At 47.5% G+C, this 20,307-nt stretch overlaps 1 protein-coding gene across 1 annotated transcript; it reads right to left on the bottom strand.

Moving 5' to 3' along the window:
• Positions 1-13,966: 13,966 nt before the first annotated feature.
• LOC121048314 (transposable element P transposase) lies at positions 13,967-19,082 on the bottom strand. The gene is made up of 14 exons (XM_042293244.1): positions 19,029-19,082; positions 18,813-18,941; positions 18,597-18,725; positions 18,381-18,509; positions 18,165-18,293; positions 17,949-18,077; positions 17,733-17,861; positions 17,517-17,645; positions 17,085-17,213; positions 16,872-16,997; positions 16,456-16,777; positions 15,793-16,071; positions 15,279-15,715; positions 13,967-15,206 (listed from the first exon to the last, which is right to left on the bottom strand). The coding sequence occupies exons 11-14, from the start codon at positions 16,514-16,516 to the stop codon at positions 14,139-14,141; spliced, it is 1,845 nt and encodes a 614-aa protein (XP_042149178.1). The 5' UTR covers positions 16,517-16,777; positions 16,872-16,997; positions 17,085-17,213; positions 17,517-17,645; positions 17,733-17,861; positions 17,949-18,077; positions 18,165-18,293; positions 18,381-18,509; positions 18,597-18,725; positions 18,813-18,941; positions 19,029-19,082; the 3' UTR covers positions 13,967-14,138.
• Positions 19,083-20,307: the final 1,225 nt, after the last annotated feature.

Genomic DNA, 20,307 nt, shown 5'->3' with positions numbered 1-20,307 from the left:
GCAGGAAACAAAATCTGAATGGCGTCGCTCATTGCGACAAGGCATTCGGTTGAAGAAAAAACAGACATGGTGATCGCATATTTAACTATGCAAAGAAATGCTCGTCATGCTGCGCAACTTTATGCCGCTCAGCACCCAGGTCGCCTCGTTCCTGCCAACACTTCCTTCATATGCGTTTTCAACAAGTTTGCATCAAGTGGCACGGTGGTGAGTGGGCGAAGACAGAAAAAATATGTCCTTAGCCGCGAATTCGAGACTCACGTTCTCGCGTACGTAACAGCTAAGCTTGAAGCAAGCGTGCGCAAAATTGCGAGGTCTTCTGGGACAACGATCTCTACAGTGTGGAAAGTGCATGTGAAGCATCCCATGCATCCGTTTCACGTTAGCCTGCACGAAGAGCTACATGGCAGTGACTTCCAACGACGACTGGACTATCGCAATTGGGCCCTCATTGAATGGACCGGGATCCTGAATTCTTGAAAAACATTATTTGAAGTGATGAGGCTCAATTCTGCAGAAATTCAACGGTGAACCTCCACAATGCCCATTACTGGGCAAGCGTAAATCCTCGTTGGCTCCGTCAGCACAAACATCAAGCGAGATGGTCTATTCACGTATGGTGTGGTATATTTAATGATAAAATCATTGGCCCATATTTCTTTATCGGCACGCTGAACGGAAAACTATACACGGAGAGAATCATTCAGGGAGTCGTGGGAGAATTTATTGCCGGTCTGCCTCTCAGCGTGCTGAAGGAGACGTGCACTCTAAGAAAAAAGGGTGCGCGACTTAGTCCCTCGGGGGACCAAATGCGCTGCCACCACCATTAGTCCCCTAGGGGAGCAACTGTTGCGCCCCGTCCGTTAGTCCCTCGCACTAGCACCGTTGGGACTAACTGTTACACCGTTTCAGTTGCACCTCGAGGACCAGCTGTTAGGCTCTTGCACTTGGTCCTTTGGGACCAACTGTTACACCGTTTCAATTGAACCCCGAGGACGAACTGTTAGGCCCTTGCGCTTGGACACCTGGGACTAACTGTTACACCGTTTCAAATGAACCCCGAGGACCAACTGTTAGGCCCTCGCACTTGAACCCCTGGGTCTAAATGTTTCGTCCTTGGATTTAGACCCCTGGGACAAAAGGTTTATCATTTACATTTGGTCCCGGGTCACAAATTTCCGAAACGAAATTGTGCAGTTCAGGTTAAACGTAGCTTTATTGCCTCGTAGATACACATCGCATTCAAGGATAACTGAAGTCGAAGTTCCTGAACGGTAGAATCCAGAATAAAGCCAAATTCCGAAGAGTGCCTTTGCGTCGACGATGGCTTGAACACTGGGACGTCTTTCCCAACCTGTCGTGGTCCAAGCACCATTTATTGGGGCACCGGCAGCTTCTTGTCTGTTCGCTGGGAATTTGGATTATTAGCAACAGGGCAGTCTTTTACATGTCACTAAAAAGAGTAATCGATTACAATTACTATTACTCTTGGCTAAAAAGTATTCGATTAGATTACTTGATTACTCGACGGCAAAAGTAATTGGACATTACTTAAAGAAGTAATCGTTACTTTTCCGATTACTTTATTGTGTGAAGACTTAGTACATCTTTAACGCTCATAACAATGAACTACTTCCAACCAATATTTCACATTTGCACAAGCATTGAAGAGGTAAAACTGGCTCCCTCTTCGTGGTCGTTGCACCTTCAGAACGCGGACACAAGCATAGAATTCGTTTGAAGACGTTTAATGATTTGGTCGTTCGCCAGTGCGTGTGTGTGGGGCCGGGGGGGGGGGGGGGGGGGGGTAGCGGAGGGGGTTCTAGATCTTTTTAAGCTTGAGCAAGTGTTGTCGCTCAAAGTTTTCGTCGCTCATTTTATTATTCCCATGGGGATGAGCTCGCATGTTATATAAAAGAGCAGCAGCTCCAGGATTTGAAACGGATCATGTGTAGTATCCATTAGCGGAAGAGATCGCCCCGACCACTTCTCAACTCCAAACATTGCTTGTCACAAAGACCACGTAGGGGAAATGGGGAAATATTTCAACTGCCTCTCTTATATTTTGCATCCGCTTTAGGCATTCTTCGGTTCTGGTTCTCCTACGGGCTGAGGGTAGGTACCCTAAGCATGATTCTTTTTATTTTTTTTATTTCTGTGTGTGTGTGCGTGAGGGGGCTAGTTTGAACGAAGGACTCACAAAGCTACATTCTGCTTCCTCAAACTTTGCCCTGAATGGCCTTTGTCACGCACTGTGGCTTTCCTGGGGCTTCCCACTCCCAATCCCAGCTCGAAAAAAAAAACAAAAAAAAACGGACATTTTACAGAAACTGTACATAGAAGGAGATTGACCTCGTTTCCTACAGCTCCGCAAAAATCTTTCCTTTTTCCGTGCGAAAAGAAAAAAAGCAAACTTTATTTTTTTTCGTTTCATAAAAGGCGTGTGCCGGGGGGAAGGAGGGGGAGGGGAGGGTCCCGTGGACAAATTGTAAAGGTTACAAGTAATTTTATTACTTCAAAAAGTAATCAGATTACTCTTGTGATTAGGGCCTAATAAGAGTAATCAACTGATTACAAAATTACTCCAAAAAGTAATCGATTACAAGTAATTTGATTACTTGTAATGCGTACGGTACAAGTCTGCAACAGGGGCAGCGTGAAATACCCGATCGCTCAACAAAAGTATGAGCTATAACACACACATAATAAAATAACAAATAGGCAACAAAAGTGCTACAATGGTTCATACCTAACATGCGATCTGTTGACAGCATACCAGCGCAATATTATATTTTTAGTAGACCGTTCACTGCGAATTACAGACCCGGGTTGTGCGTGCTCAAATATGCTTCAAAGTGACGGAACGAGCTCCCGCCATCAACGCGAAAGCCTGTAGAATCGATAAATGTATTTATTAAGGCCGGTTCTCACCCGCAGCGAAGCGCTCAAGTAGTGCTGCTCACGTGTCGTGAGCTGCTCTTCGTCTGCCATGAGCAAAATTTTGACAGTGCGATAAAATGCTGGCGAAAGCTCCCGTCAGCACGCGCTTAGCGCAAGGTCAGCGCTATGCTTGTCGCTCTCTGCTGCATGTGTGAACAGGTTTTTATGGTAAAGCGATCCTGCCAGGGTCTGCAAAACACACACAAAAACAAATAAGCCATAGGTAGAACTATCGTTTTGCTCGATACCATTGAATAACAGGGGGGCTAAGCTCGGCTCAGAGAGATCAAGGCGAGTTCTCCACCGAACTCGCCGCTCGCCGCGATTGGTCGGCACCGTGCATGACGACACGCGCCGTCACTCCCTAGATCGTGACGTCAGAACGGAGGGTTTGAGGCGGTCGGAGAGTGGCATATTCGGAACTCGCGGCGAGATGCTGTGACGTCATTCTGACGTGGCAAAAGCCGCCGCGGGTAGGAAAAGCTTGCCGGCTCCGACCTAGGCAAGTTTGGGCGAGTTGGGCGCGAGATGAGGGAGGCGCGTTTAAAATGGCAGCGTTTTTGTGCGTGTTTCGCCGTCGGTGTTTAAGCCACGCCATTGTGTTTGACATAGACGACGTTGATTTTCAACAACACTATCGCCTCTCGAAATACGTGGTAAGGTGGCTGTGCGATAAACTGCGTGGCGAACTGGACTTGAGGCGATGGAGCCTTGAATGAACCGTCGTCCCCGTCGTAAAACCTACAAATTCTACGAAATGAATCCTAGAAACAAATGTGTTTTTACGGCAATCTGCAACCAGGAACGCAATTTATCATTACCTACAGGCTTTTACAATTATTGTGATGGTTTGCTGCGCTGCGCAGGTGCAAGAGAAACGCGCTTGATAAGATTTAAACTAAAAGAGGATAGAAGAAAAGAAATCTACATGAATGGCGCAGACTAACAACTGTGTAATTTCTTTCTCATCTTTCTCCCTCCACAGCGTATTTTGACGAACAAATCGGTCGTTAGTTGTTTATACGGCGGAACATTTAGCCAGTGCGGTACAACCGCTAGCCTGGGGTCTTTAACGTGCACCACGCAGTAGTGATACACGACCGCACGCCGGTGCGCTGCTCATTAAGGGGTATTCACACGAGGGAGAAATCCCGGGGATTTCTCCCCGGCACGCGCATCCCACGACGAAAACGTCAGGCTTTGCGATGTGCAAAAGCCTCGCGTTTTTATCTCGTGATGCGCGCGTGCCGGGGAGAAATCCCCGGGATTTCTCCCTCGTGTGAGTACCCCTTTAAGATCGACACGGGCAGGGGTGGGGATTGAACCCAGGCCCCTCGGTTCTGCAGTGCGAGCTTTCGCTCCACGTGCACCCTTTTCTGAAAAACATATTGTGGCTGTGTGGCGACGTGGGGGGAGAAAGATGAGAAAGAAATTACACAGTTGTTAGTCTGCGTCATTCATGTATGTTGTTTTTCGCCTATTCTCTGCTTTAGTTTAAATCTTTATTAAGTGCGTTTTTCGTGCACCTACGCAGCCCAGCAAACCACCAGAATGCCTAAACACGTAGCCCATATCCAAGCAATAATTGTATAATTAGGATCGGTGCTGTTACTGATTCTTATGTCATTTACGATTTAAACAAAAAAAAATTGGGTTCTGTGTATGTTTTTAGAGCCTAAAATTTGGTCTGCCTCAATGTGCGACTTGTCTCCCAGCTGTAGATGAGAAATTCAGCCAGTGCAGTACAACCGCTAGCCTGGGGTCTTTGACGTGCACCACGCAGTAGTGAGGGATACACGACCGCACGCCGGTGCGATGCTCATCAAGATCCAAAGGGGCAGGGGTGAGGATTGAACCCAGGAGCGGAGCGTAGGGACAAATCGGAGCTACGCTGGGGAACTCGCCGCCGCCGGGGTGGTCGGAAACGTAATAGGAGGAGTGGGAAACTTGCCGGGGCGGAGTCAAAAGAAGCTCCTCCCCTCCCCCGCATCGGAGAGATTCCCGCCGAAGGCGAGCTTAGCCCCCCAGGTCTCTGTGCTGCATACAATATAAGCAACCATGGTGCTAAAACGAATAGAGAATGGCGCGCGCTTTGGAAGCTAGAGAACGCGCTGAAAATAAAACACCTTTTGAAGCCGCAGTTAATGAATATACCATAAACAGAAGTACTTCTACATACCTTAATCGAGTTCCCTTGTCTTGTGACTTCAGAACAGATCAAGTGCAGTGTTGCAGCACCGCGAATCCAAACCGGATCCTGTAATGATGGGAGACGGCTTTACCAACTTTACCAACGCCCCCACGTCGAACTCAGCTTTTAAAGGGGCACTCAAGTGCTTTTTGGATAAGTTTGTTTCTGAAAGCACGTTGTTTGTTGGGCTTCAGTCAATGAAAATGACTAGTTCTAGACCGCAAAACGTTGAAATAAACTCGCAGCAAAAGAAATACGCCGGCACCATTTCCTCTTGGGGAGTCCATCCTGTGTCCCCACCACCGCCCATAAATTTCAACCAATAAAAATTGTGAATTTCGTGGAGGTTCCGAAAGTTACTAATATTGCTCTTTTTAGACATATGCACATTATATTTTGACAACCACGTCAAATCTTAGGATGTAGGTGACGTAATACAGCTATTACTGATTGAAAACGAGCGAGCTGTTTTCTCCTTGCCTTGTTACGCGGGAGTGATGTGCCTGCGCGGCGACGCGGCTGCGTCGCTCCGTCAGGTTCAACTCCGTCGTCTACCGGTTTTCTTCCCTAAACTCCCACTTCATCCCGTTCTCCAAGCAAGGTTCGCAAATACGCGAATGGTTATGTTGCACCAGGCAAGAAAACGACCACCGAGGACCTCCTCCACATTCATCGTTTCTGTGCGGACAACTTCGAGGCATTCGCCAGCGGTGACTGTATTTGTGGACGCCATCAGTCTGCTGTACCAACGCCGCTGTACCGACGCTTCTGCTTCCCGTCGCCGCCGGGACCGAGCGAGGAAACCCGCGAAAAAGTCCTGGTAAGTGTTCTCGGGATTTTTGTGAGTTTCATGAACGTCGCATTGTGCAGCAGTCTGCGTGACATACGTGTTCAAAACTGAGGGTGTTTTGTAGAAGAGAGAACCGTGTTTTTCGATCCGCGTAAATAAACTTCGCATGCATCGTAGAAAGCTGAATATCGCCGAGACGCTAGTGATGGCGACAGAATGCAAAAGTTTGCGAGCGTGACGTTACCTGAATCAAAATGATACTAATGCTTTATTTGTACTCAGTGGGGGATTACCGACGCGTACAGGGTCACAAAAGGCAATGCTGCCCATACCGGAATGGAGCCGATGTCCACCTAAGCCTAATACCGTCACGATCTTTTTCTTTTTTTCATCTAGGATCTAGGTTTTCTCTCTTTTACCGCAGACTCGGTTAATTTTGAACATGATCAGCATCCACCAGCGCGCTTGCACACTCATTGTCGTCGTGTTAGGTGCAGTTTATTTACTTCGACCAGAATGCACGGCTCTGTTTTCTCCAAACAGCTGCCACATCTCGCAAGCCACCGGCAAGAATTCTTTTTCTCCCGGCCTGCTTCGAGCTTCATCCGAGAACACGCATCGTTCGCGAGCTTGGAGCGTGTATGCGCAGCCAAAGCACGGCGAAACGAGCGAATCTGGAAACCGGTCATCCAAACGAGACGCCCTGTGATATGCCTGTGCTTGTGCCGGTTCTTACGAGTGGCTCGCGCACTGAAGGGCTAGTGCGCGAGCCACACGGGACGAGCGCAGCGCTTGTCCCGTGTGATTCTTCTACGTCCTCGTCCGTTTTTGCTGTTTGCTACAATGAATTCCCACCAACTCGCCAAACTCTTCATTCTTCTAAGTGTTAGAAACTCGATCGCCCAAATTGCATCATTCAGGCATTGTGAAAAACATTGTAGTATAAAAGTGCTCTTTGCAAGTCTAACCGCCGAATTCAGAAACCTCACTCAAACTACACTCAAACTTAAGGGCCCCTTCACCTCCTCGAGGAAGGCGCGAGGGCCGGCGCTGGCCAATCGCGACGGCGGATCCGTCCTCGCGATTGGCCAGCGCCGGCCCTCGCGCCTTCCTCGAGGAAGTGGAGGGGCCCTTCAGTTTGAGTGTAGTTTGAGTGAGGTTTCTGAATTCGGCGGCTAGTCTCAGCAGCTGCACTGCTGCATCCTGCAAGGCAGAAAGGATCCAGAGGGACTGTGCTGTCGAGATGAATATCCTGGTCGTAAAGGAGCCAGTACCGTTAGATACATTCGACTCTGCCGTCCCCTACTGCAGCAGCGAGGTGCCATACAACTGCATATTTCCTGCTCCCAGCAGCATGTCAGACTCTGATGTGACATACTCTCCATCCCACTCTGCCAAAGGTTTCGAGAGGTAAGCTATGCGTATGTGCACTAGAACTTACAAGTTTGTCTGATCTTTGCACGCCTTGTGCATTTGTTTACCCTCCCTCCGCATGCGTCCACATGCTTCTGACCCCTTTAATTTTGCCCAGTGACAGTGCTTGCTTGCTTTGGCATCGTGCGTTCCTCATGCTTTTTATGCTATCCATTGTGTGTGCCCCTCCTTGTGTTCCGATGCGCCACAGACGAGTATTTAAATACAGGCTCTCTGAATATTTTTTTATGTCCCTCACACGTAATACTGCATTGACTTTTCTTTTCATGTGCTGCCACAGACATCCTGAAGAGGCTACACCTTGGCAAAGCATCCCTCCTGTTGGTCTTTAATAAATGGGGCTTTTATCGAAGAGGTAGACTGGAACTGTATAAACCAAACCTGGGCAACTGTGCATGACAGCAGAAACATTTAACACAAGTTCAATACCATTCAGACTTAAAAAGCTAAACATATTTTCCAGTCTACACTACAGTTTCCTCTCCCATCTGCAACATTATTGTCTCTTCTCGATTATTCACTGGTTCACAAAGATACAACCTGTTATGCCCTGCTAACCTTTGAGGAAACAAATGAAAATAGTTTTAGCCAAAGCCGAATGATTATGCACAGGTTTGTTCGGACAGTAGAACTTTCGCCAAGCACCGAGGAGCATGCTGGAAGTGCAATTACACACGGCATCTGCAAGAGTAACTGTTGCAGATGCCAAGACATGCACACACAGCATTTGCCTATGTCCCCGCCATTCTCTTTTGTGCTTTGGCAAAAAGGTTTGATTTTAACCACTGACCAGTATGTCAGTTATTCATTTACTGGGTAACTCGTATTTGCATTGAAGGAGCAAGAGAAAGCTTTATTCCTAAACAGCATAGTGTACGAGCCTTCCCAGCTAATGTGGCTCTGCGAACAAAGCCCTTGACCAGGATTTACATGCAGCATAATCTGTCGGCACTTGTGTTTTGGCCAGTCTTTCTCTCTGTCTGTATCTAGTAGTGATGGACCGAATCTGCCGAACTTCAGATTCAGATCTGCCAAACTGTTAAAAAAGTTAGGCGAAAATTCGTTAAAAATTTGGCAAATGTCTGCGCACGCGCGAGATGCGACAGAGCCATGGTTTGCAAATGGACGCCGTGCGGTTACCATCGGGTAGTGTAGTAGTACTTACTACCTGCGGTTACAGCAAGGTGTGTAGTATACGACATGGTAACTGTGTGTTTGTTAGCCTTTGTGAGTGTGGTTCTCTTCAATATTTGTTTGCCTCAAGTATAACAACCATAATTTGCGGTAAGCTGCAAGCCACATAAGAACGTAATTAAAAAAAAAATTGCCGGAACAGCATTATGCAGCAGACAACGTGGCGCGGTGGAGGACGATCGTTCAGAAGCAGTTACATGCATTGAAGGTCTCTCACGCTGTTCAGAAAATGCACACAAAAATTGTTGCACCGTTTACGTGACGCGCTCCGGCCAACCCAAAAAGTATCTCCGCTGCGTAAAAAAGTTGTCTGCTTCAAAAGCAATTGCCTTGGAAATTGCCTTCTCAAAATTTTTACACGCATTCATAATTATGAAAACTTTGATAAAATGTTTAGTGCTTTACGAACCTCACGACAGACTAGTTTTGAGAAGTGTGAACTCGGTGTTTGCTGCGTCGATCTCCATGTGTTCTCCCATAAATCGGGCGCCTCCTGGAACCGCGAGTACCACGTGACTCGCGCCGAGCTACTCTGTCAGCCATATTGTCGGTAAAACACGCGGATTCAAAGGATTGCGTTGTTCTGCTCTTAGGAGCTAAATAGTGCTCTGATCGCTACTACCCAACCTCGGTGTCGCATCACTTCTGCAAAGTCACTGTAAAATTGCCGGTAAACTTGCAAAAATGAAACCTATATAATTATCTTGCAGAACATTACCTTATTTAGTAATAACTGTGTCAATGTGCATTTTAAAAAAGACGAAACCTAAACATTTTTGCCTGACATAAAAAATATCAACTTTTAGGTTTGGCAACAAAATATTGTTACCGAATGTTTAAAAAAGATCGGCGAAAATTCGGCTTTGTTAGGCATAAGATTCGGCACCGAATTTTCGATTCGGCAAAAAGTTTGGCCCCTCATTAGTATCTAGTCTCGCCGTTTCATGATAACCTGCAATTCAGAAAATTCATAAAGTCACCCATAACAAACCATCTTAAAAAAATGTGCTTCCTCTTGGAGGTCATGGGAAACCCAAACAGCTATGAATGGGCAATATGCAAAATAGCAGTGTCCCTAATAGTTCAGGTGCACTCTGGGAGCAGGAGACTTTCAACGGGTAAATTAAAACTTGTGGTTGGCCTAGTTGGTTCATGATGCAGTATAGAGGTTTTTTGCGCGACACAGGGGACAATTACAAGCGAGTAGACACGGACAAGCGCAAACTTTCAACTACTTTATTCGTGCGCAATCGACCACGAACATCCAGAAAGAGCATGCGCAGCACGCTACACAGACGAAAAAAAACGAAAATAGATAGTAAAGTCATCCACCAACACACATTCCACGATAGTCATTATCGAACCAGAAACCCGGATAAAAACTGCACTTCACTTTCAAACAAAGAAACCGAGGTATCCCTGACACAGTCATGGTTCTTCTTTATATAAAATGCTTCTATCAATTCTCTGGCTGTGCTGTCTTTGCTTCTACCCAAGATCCTAATCTCCCGAAATCGCGCATCACACACACAGTCGGCACAGTGAGTAGGCAAGTGTGCATTGCCTTTATTCCTGATCGACAGAAGAACCATGCTCCACACTTCCGCACGATGCAGAAACTACCCCTTTCTTCACATTGCTACATAGAATTGATGGGAGCTTTTTATATAAAGAAGAACCATGACTGTGTCAGCGATACCTCGGTTTCTTTGTTTGAAAGTGAAGTGCAGTTTTTATCCGGGTTGCTGATTCGATAATGACTATCGTGGAATGTGTGTTGGTGGATGACTTTACTATCTATTTTCGGTTTTTTTCGTCTGTGTAGCGTGCTGCGCATGCTCTTTCTGAATGTTCGTGGTCGATTGCGCACGAATAAAGTAGTTGAAAGTTTGCGCTTGTCCGTGTCTACTCGCTTGTAATTGTCCCCTGTTTCGCGCAAAAAAACCCTATACTGTGTCAACGGGTAGTTTCGGTTTTACTGGGTTGTGCATCTGTTGTGCTATTGTCTCCGCTCCTCCATTGCTCCTGTTGTTATGGATGCTCCACACTTCCACACGCTGCAGAAACTACCCCTTTCTTCACATTGCTACATATCGGTTGCAGCGAATAACGAAATTAGGATTTTTTCTGACACGGGGGACAAGCAAAAACGCCATAACGGCGAAGTCAAGTGAATGCAGATCGACAAATGCCATGCCAGTTCACCGCGTGCATTTGTTTGCAACATTGAGAACAGACACTCAGACTAGTACTCCCGCGGCCAATTTTCACACAGCAACGTAGCAAAGGGCGCTAGTTTGCGCTTGAACGTTCTCGTACAGCGAGCTTCGTCATGTATTGTGTTAAACCAATTGCAAACAGCGATTGGCGAAGCAAGGGTATTATAAAATGAGTGCTAGTCTCAGTGGATGTTTTCGAGGTGGCAAACAAATGCACACAGCGATCTGGCACGGCATTCGGCGTACGTCGCTCTACGTTCACTTCAGTTCGCCGTTGGAACGTTCTCGCTCAAAACCCGTGCCAGCAAAATTAATTGTTTCATTATTCGCTGTGTCAGATTTGTAGCGACGAGAAGAAAAGGGCACTTAGCGCATCGTTCACAAGTTTGGAGCAATCCACGACGACGTGAGCAATGGCAATGTGGAGACAATAGCAGAGGTCAGATTCACAACCCGGCGAAACCGAAACTACTTATTGACAGTCTCCTGCTCCCAGAGTGCACCTGAACCGCTAGTGGCGCTGCTATTTAACTTATTGTCCATTGGCTCTAATAGCTCGTAGCGTCTGCTGCAGTCAGTTGTAAGGTGAAACGGAGTATGGAAATGTTTGCACAGAAGCGCTGAAAAGATGACAGGCAACAAAACCCCGAGTGTTCTTGGAGAAGTTATGCAAATCGATTACAACTTTGAAGTGGGCAATAGTAAGTTGTCACTTGGCTCTAACGGCTAAGAATACATTTGTGTGAAGACCGACCATTGGACGATGCATTGTTTACTTTTGTGGTGAGTAAAAAAGGTGGTTCTACACCCAGTAGAACAAAAACACTTTTATTCAGTCGCAGCGATCAGTCCCTAATTGTTTTCACCATGCAGGAGGGCAGTGGTCGCCTGTTGCTTTGCCCCAGTCGCAGTCGCAACCATAGCATCCACTGCCTATAGGCAGCGCACCAGAAGCACCTGAAAAAATATCCATTGATTGAATGTAAGAAAAAAATACCACTTTAATTAACCACAGTAACTGAAGCAATGACCACACTGATGAGATGTAAGAAGCAATACTCTATACTCTAAGTGTACACGTCTTGTGTGCGTTTCCCTGGGAAACCAATAATATATTATGCTGCTTTTATGTTCCCTTTCGCGGTGCATGTAATGCATCTGCCAACGAACAGCTAGGCGGCACAACAGACTATAAACACTGCGGACAAGTGAGCTTGTACTGTATGCTAAGCACAGCACAGATGTCGAGACAACTTTGCTCCGGAAGTATAATCAACAATGAGCTCTGAAAGAAAGCCGAATCTGGTAAGGACGGCGAGAAGGCAATCCCAGATTTTTTTGCGAAAGAAGCTTCTGTAAAAGGAACAATTCAACCAATTTCGTGAAGTGATCAGTCACGACAGGAAGATGCCGATTACTGTACGGATTATGAGGAAACGATCCCATTACGGGTCGCAGCCAACAACCTGCCAAGGAGAGTGGCTTACGATTGGTTGCATAAATCCTGGTAGGTGACCTTCGCGTGGCTTTGACTTCTGACATCCTGGACAAGTGTGGGCATACTTCAGTATATCCAGAGCCATATATACGGGGAGAGTTTGGCGAGTAGGCGTGGCCACGTAGGCAGGCTCCGGCGCTGACGCGGGCTACGTCACCGCCGACGTCAGGGAACGCCTCCGCTCAGGCGCCCGGGTGCGCTCGCCGCCATGTTTACACCAGTTGTGGGAGCGACCACGAGCAACGACCGCGTAGGCGAGCGCTTCGCCAGCTTCGCCTTGGAGTATGGGATACTGAAGGCAGACTTCGAAATGTAGATCGCGCATACAATCAGTCAGAAACATTAAAATAGCTTCCAACGGCAGCGTGATTTCGCGTCGTCCTCACAGGCGGTTACATTGATAAAATTTACGCTACAACGCGTTCATGTATCGCGTTCAAATGGGTGCAGATGCAGGGTCCCACCGCTTCAAACTTTTGTGAAATTTTGACGCCTAGTCAGAGTTGGCTCACTTGATTTATCTGCAGCGGGGGCAGCGGGATTTTTAACCGCATTTAGTGGCTTCCGTCGCAGAGCCGAAAACGGCCGGTTAGCGACCGAATGTTTGTTTATATATTGGCGCCGTGCATATGTGCTACCACGAGGTATTAAACGACGCGAAGTGTGAGCAAAAATAGGGCTCTAGGCCACACGCGCAAGCTTTTTGACATGGAATGCGCTTCGCTGTAGGCGGAACCGCATGCATGCTCAGTTTGTCTTAAAACTGACCGTGCAGCGAACGAGACGAGCTCGAGCTAGCGCGTGCTCCTTGCAAGGATCCGGGCCTTTCCTGCCAAGCAGAGCCATATAGACGCTTTGCAGCAGCTGTGCATGGACGCCGCCATAACTGACCTTCAATTTTTGTTTCCTCTTATTCCGTTTATTTCACTTCATCATTACCATAGCAGGCCAGGTTACTGCCACATTAGATTCAACTGTGTCCTTTTCTAAAGCGTCGGCCTTCGTAGAGGATCGTCAACTACCGTTTCAGTTGCTCGGCATCTCGGTAAGACAAGAGAAGGTCAGCAATGGCGGCTGTAATTTGGCGCGTGTGTAAAGCGTCTATATACGGCTGCCAAGGCGCTCGCTGCTCAAAGCTTCGATCTCGCGCCTGTAGCCTTCGCTGCACAGTCAGCTTAAAGCCTGGTTCAGACAGTTGCGTTTGACTGTGTTGCGGCAGCGAGAAACCAGGACATCCCTGCTGCTTATATCGCGTGCCAAGATAATTCCTTGAATTGGATTCCACTCTTCATACGAAGCACAGATGTGCCGGTGACTCGGTTTCGGTTCTCGACGCACCGCAGTCAAACGCACGTGTCTGAACCGGCCTTAAGGCATTAAAACTCGCCGGACATCGTCCATGCTAGTTTGAATTAACTGGTTATTTTGAATCAGACGGAATTTAAGATTACAAAAAAAAAAAATTATTTTCGCCCAAAACATTTTTGGTGCAGCCATCCGCACAACTTGTGCTACTGTGCCTTACTTTATGGAACTGAGTGAGCGCGAACGCAAAACGGCAACAGACTATCAGTTTAACAGATTCAAAGCTCAAAACGTGTAACGAACCAAGCGCAAAAGCAGATAATTAACGCGTCATATGCAAATGGACCAATTTCTGAAACTCCCATATGTATAGCAGAAAAATGTACAAAAGGTCAGAGGGAATAAAGCTTTATTTACCAGTTCGACCAGATCTGGCAATAAAATTAGTTCCATTTACTGGTTAGATATTTTGAAACATAACACTGATCATAACACTTTGTAAAAGCGGTCGGAATCTTGCGACACGACGTAAACTAATGACGCGATAAACTTGGTTGACCTCGTTACTTAGCGCCTCCTTGGTGCTGCCATTGACTTGCTTGAAAGGTCAGTACCAACAGTTTTCTTGTTGAGCTCTTTTTTGGACAGTTCTTTTACATAAAGCCTCACTCTAGCCCGACAGAAACGCCCAATGATTTTCCCAGCAATGTCATGGCATTCCGGAAGGCTGTGGTTGCGAGCTTTCATTTCAGCCGCCAGTGTATTTGCAATATTACTGGAGTTCAACAGTGATGAGATGCGCGCGGTGAATGTTGCCTCACACCTAGTCAGAAGTTCCAAGACACTGTCAGAGATAAAGACCAGACAGCCCTCTTTGTACGCTTTTAGACGTGTGAGGTTACCCAGAACTGTCTGGCCTTCAACAGCTTTCACAGCAGCTATGCACTCGTCGCACACCGAATCATTTTTGACAACTCTCGATACTATATATCCACAGTAGTAATAAAAAGAGTTACTCTCCGAGAGCTCTGTGACTGTTGGTGGATCATCTTCATCCGTTTCGACAGGCTCAACCCTGGTTGCTTCGGGGATGTCAGATAAGTCTGCTAGATAAAATGCCTCATCATCCAATTCGTAGGAGCTGTTCCTGACAGGTTTCAAATACTGGGACAGTGTTATGATCCTCAAGGCTGATTTGAACTCAACCGGGGTTGGAATGGGGTTACGACGTCGGACAGATGAAAAGAAGTTTTCGAGACTGTCTTGCGTGAACCTTGAGGTTAAAACAAAGGTAAACCCCTCCTCATGGAGTAGCAGGTCTTGAAGGTAGAGTATCGAGGAGGTTGACAAGATTACTCCTGTTTGAACAGGCTTGAAAGTCCCCGTGTCGATTTTCAACGACGTGAACATGTCCTTGAACTTGTTCAGGAAGGTTAATGCTTCCGAGTACCGCTCTGAATCAAAGAAGCTCAATGTCGTTGTGGGGTGTCGGCTACTCATTAACTCAAACCATCGGTTCACATGTTCAATAAACCAAGCTGTTGTCAGGACGTCCTTCTCCCAGCCGTAGTTCTCCACCATGAACCGAAGAGCACTGGATGTGGAGCGGCTCAGTATTCTCAGTGCATTGCTAACCTGCATAAAAATAAATGTCCAGTCAGTACACATATTTGTGTTTCACTCAGTGCACAACTGAGAGCTATATACCTTCATTTTTTCAAACTGGTTCGGTTCCAGGAGTTCTTTTTGGAGATTCGGTGCCAGCTTGAAGGTCTGTTGCTCCTGGAATTCTATTAGCCTCACCACCGGTTGGATTGTTACGATATTGGAGTTCAAATTATTTTCCGCAACGACTGCGTCACTGAGAGTGATTTTTTGCTTCCGAAGAAGATGCCCACAGAGATTTTTCGCTACATGCGGCACATCAGCTAGCACAGCTATATCGGCATCTTCTCGGCAAGGGTGCTTGAACTTGTTCGACACCCTGCTGTACTTCCCAGCACTGATTCCAAAATATTTCCACATTGCCCTGTTCCCTGACCCCATATCTGTTGTAATGGCTACAACATGAAGGCCCATGTCATCACATTTTCTTATTATTTCAAGTACCATTTTTGCTGCATCATCCCCATTGAATGAATTTCCTGAAAAAGATAAAAATGAAGTTTAAGTGGTTATGCTTGAAGCACTCACCGCAAATTTTTTTGAGTTTTCTACAAACCTGTGTAATGGTAGCCTACAACCTGCTTCCACCTTGAGGACACACCCGCTATCATGATGACCAAGGCATGCGTCGCCAGAGTTGAGCCGCTTACACTAGGCACTTGCAGGGTGGAGTATCCCCGAATTGATCCTGTACTTGAGTCATACTCGACTTTTGGGACGATAGCCATTTCGTCCAACATCAAAACACATTTCTTCTCCTTTTCATTGAGTAGTTCCACTTTAGACTTCATGAGGTTAAAAACTTCGCCCAAAACACCAGGTTCAAATTTGAGGCCTGCATGCAAAAGAAGCAGAAACAAAGTGAATGAACTGTATAAAGTAATGGCACCTATAATGTAGCCTTTAGTACCACACGAGAGGAGCTAAAACGACAGAAGAAAAATCTCCGAGAAGCAGCCTGATGAGGCTCTCGCCCCCATCAGTCGGGGATAAAGAAACACAAGCGAGAGAAAAGAGAACTCAATTAGGCAATTTCTTGGTTAACGGCTTGTGAACGAAAGTTAAGTCTTTTCAGGAGTGGTTAAGTTACGAAGCTATATTGATTCTTGTGTGTGGTGGTGCATTTGGGTATATTGAATGTAGTTTGATATGTCCTATATGGGAATACATATGTACTCAAATTGAAAACTCGCAATAAAGGTATATTGTTTATTATAACCTTGAATCCTTTGTCGCAATGTCCTCGCTGCTGGTAGTGGAAGCGATTTTGAACGGAGCATGTCGTAACCCGTTGCACCACAGGCGAAATGAAGTTGAAGGCTTTCTTTGATTGTTTCTTTCGACCACTTGCATCCTCTGTTGCTTTGTCGGGACAAGGCCTGAATCTGATCAGGATTGAACACCCTTTTCAAACCAGCTTCCAGCTGTTCACATTTCCGCTTGGATGAACTGGCTCTGCATTTTAAGATCTTGTTTTGGGGTTCAAGCTGGTGAATTCTTCTTAAAAGCTGGGCGTGTACATCAGGTGCCAGCGGCGTAACCTGAAATTTTATGTTGTGCACATTATTAGTACTTTTTCTTGGGCACCATAAATGCAACGCTGAATAATAATTAAAAAAATAATGTGGCTCTTACCACTGTAACATCTGAACCTGGGTAGACGACATTGCTTGCAACTGCAATGAAAGTTGCAGCATCCAAGCTGACACGGTCTGTGCCCACCACCTTTGTTGCTGCTGCAGAACCACTCGGGCACTGTGACTGCAGTCGAAAGGAACATTTGCAAGTAATGTAGTGGCACTATGTTTTATGTGAACATTCAGGACAAAAACAAAACACGCTGCTTACGTCCTCGGAGTCTGGACGAGGCTGAAGTGGGGGGCAGGCCGCACTTGCGACCGAAGTCACTGCATCCAGGCTGGCATAGTCTGCGCCTAACGACTTTGTTGCAGCTGCAGAACCACTCGGGCACTGTGGCTGCAGTCGAAGGGAACATTTGCAAGTAATGTAGTGGCACTGTGTTTTATGTGAACATTCAGTACAAAAACAAAACACGCTGCTTACGTCCTCGGAATCTGGAGGAGGCTGAAGTGGGGGGCAGGCGGCACTTGCGACCGAAGTCACTGCATCCAGGCTGGCATAGTCTGCGCCTGACGACTTTGTTGCTGCTGCAGAACCACTCGGGCACTGTGACTGCAGTCAAAGGGAACATTTGCAAGTAATGTAGTGGCACTGTGTTTTATGTGAACATTCAGGACAAAAACAAAACACGCTGCTTACGTCCTCGGGATCTGGAGGAGGCTGAAGTGGGGGGCAGGCGGCACTTGCGACCGAAGTCACTGCATCCAGGCTGGCATAGTCTGCGCCTGACGACTTTGTTGCTGCTGCAGAACCACTCGGGCACTGTGACTGCAGTCGAACGGAACATTTGCAAGTATTGTAGTGGCACTGTGTTTTATGTGAACATTCAGGACAAAAACAAAACACGCTGCTTACGTCCTCGGAGTCTGGAGGAGGCTGAAGTGGGGGGCAGGCCGCACTTGCGACCGAAGTCACTGCATCCAGGCTGGCATAGTCTGCGCCTGACGACTTTGTTGCTGCTGCAGAACCACTCGGGCACTGTGACTGCAGTCAAAAGGAACATTTGCAAGTAATGTAGTGGCACTGTGTTTTATGTGAACATTCAGGACAAAAACAAAACACGCTGCTTACGTCCTCGGAGTCTGGAGGAGGCTGAAGTGGGGGGCAGGCCGCACTTGCGACCGAAGTCACTGCATCCAGGCTGGCATAGTCTGCGCCTGACGACTTTGTTGCTGCTGCAGAACCACTCGGGCACTGTGACTGCAGTCAAAGGGAACATTTGCAAGTAATGTAGTGGCACTGTGTTTTATGTGAACATTCAGGACAAAAACAAAACACGCTGCTTACGTCCTCGGGATCTGGAGGAGGCTGAAGTGGGGGGCAGGCGGCACTTGCGACCGAAGTCACTGCATCCAGGCTGGCATAGTCTGCGCCTGACGACTTTGTTGCTGCTGCAGAACCACTCGGGCACTGTGACTGCAGTCGAACGGAACATTTGCAAGTATTGTAGTGGCACTGTGTTTTATGTGAACATTCAGGACAAAAACAAAACACGCTGCTTACGTCCTCGGAGTCTGGAGGAGGCTGAAGTGGGGGGCAGGCCGCACTTGCGACCGAAGTCACTGCATCCAGGCTGGCATAGTCTGCGCCTGACGACTTTGTTGCTGCTGCAGAACCACTCGGGCACTGTGACTGCAGTCAAAAGGAACATTTGCAAGTAATGTAGTGGCACTGTGTTTTATGTGAACATTCAGGACAAAAACAAAACACGCTGCTTACGTCCTCGGAGTCTGGAGGAGGCTGAAGTGGGGGGCAGGCCGCACTTGCGACCGAAGTCACTGCATCCAGGCTGGCATAGTCTGCGCCTGACGACTTTGTTGCTGCTGCAGAACCACTCGGGCACTGTGACTGCAGTCGAAGGGAACATTTGCAAGTAATGTAGTGGCACTGTGTTTTATGTGAACATTCAGGACAAAAACAAAACACGCTGCTTACGTCCTCGGAATCTGGAGGAGGCTGAAGTGGGGGGCAGGCCGCACTTGCGACCGAAGTCACTGCATCCAGGCTGGCATAGTCTGCGCCTGACGACTTTGTTGCTGCTGCAGAACCACTCGGGCACTGTGACTGCAGTCAAAGGGAACATTTGCAAGTAATGTAGTGGCACTGTGTTTTATGTGAACATTCAGGACAAAAACAAAACACGCTGCTTACGTCCTCGGAGTCTGGAGGAGGCTGAAGTGGGGGGCAGGCCGCACTTGCGACCGAAGTCACTGCATCCAGGCTGGCATTGTCTGCGCCTGACGACTTTGTTGCTGCTGCAGAACCAGTCGGGCACTGTGACTGCAGTCAAAGGGAACATTTGCAAGTAATGTAGTAGCACTGTGTTTTATGTGAACATTCAGGACAAAAACAAAACACGCTGCTTACGTCCTCGGAATCTGGAGGAGGCTGAAGTGGGGGGCAGGCCGCACTTGCGACCGAAGTCACTGCATCCAGGCTGGCATAGTCTGCGCCTGACGACTTTGTTGCTGCTGCAGAACCACTCGGGCACTGTGACTGCAGTCGAAGGGAACATTTGCAAGTAATGTAGTGGCACTGTGTTTTATGTGAACATTCAGGACAAAAACAAAACACGCTGCTTACGTCCTCGGGATCTGGAGGAGGCTGAAGTGGGGGGTAGGCGGCACTTGCGACCGAAGTCACTGCATCCAGGCTGGCATAGTCTGCGCCTGACGACTTTGTTGCTGCTGCAGAACCACTCGGGCACTGTGACTGCAGTCGAAGGGAACATTTGCAAGTAATGTAGTGGCACTGTGTTTTATGTGAACATTCAGGACAAAAACAAAACACGCTGCTTACGTCCTCGGAGTCTGGAGGAGGCTGAAGTGGGGGGCAGGCCGCACTTGCGACCGAAGTCACTGCATCCAGGCTGGCACAGTCTGCGCCTGACGACTTTGTTGCAGCTGCAGAACCACTCGGGCACTGTGACTGCAGTCGAAGGGAACATTTGCAAGTAATGTAGTGGCACTGTGTTTTATGTGAACATTCAGGACAAAAACAAAACACGCTGCTTACGCCCTCGGAGTCTGGAGGAGACTGAAGTAGGGGGCAGGCCGCAGTTGCGACTGAAGTCACTGCATTCAGGCTGGCATTGTTCGCGTCTGACAACTCTGTTGCTGTTGCAGACCCAATCGCGCACTGGGACTGCAGTTGAAAGGAACATATGAGAGTAATGCAGTGTCACTGCGTTTTATGCTAACATTCACTGCAAAAACAAAACATGGTACTAACGTTCATGGAGTCTGGAGGTCCGTTCAGGCTGACATGGTCTGTGTCCGACGACTTGACAGCTGTTGCAGACCCACTCGGGCACTGGGACTGTAGTCGAAGAGCATATTCAAAATTTGAACATTATATATTTGGCAAGCAACTCGTGAAGTCAAATCACTAGTACAATGCACCGTCACCGCAAACTGTTGCAATCGTGACA

Source organism: Ixodes scapularis, unplaced genomic scaffold (assembly GCF_016920785.2).
Source record: "Ixodes scapularis isolate PalLabHiFi unplaced genomic scaffold, ASM1692078v2 PGA_scaffold4__175_contigs__length_147842914, whole genome shotgun sequence".
Classification (NCBI taxonomy): domain Eukaryota; kingdom Metazoa; phylum Arthropoda; class Arachnida; order Ixodida; family Ixodidae; genus Ixodes; species Ixodes scapularis.
Note: the sequence above shows the minus strand (reverse complement) of the source record. Positions and strands in the feature narration are given on the sequence as shown.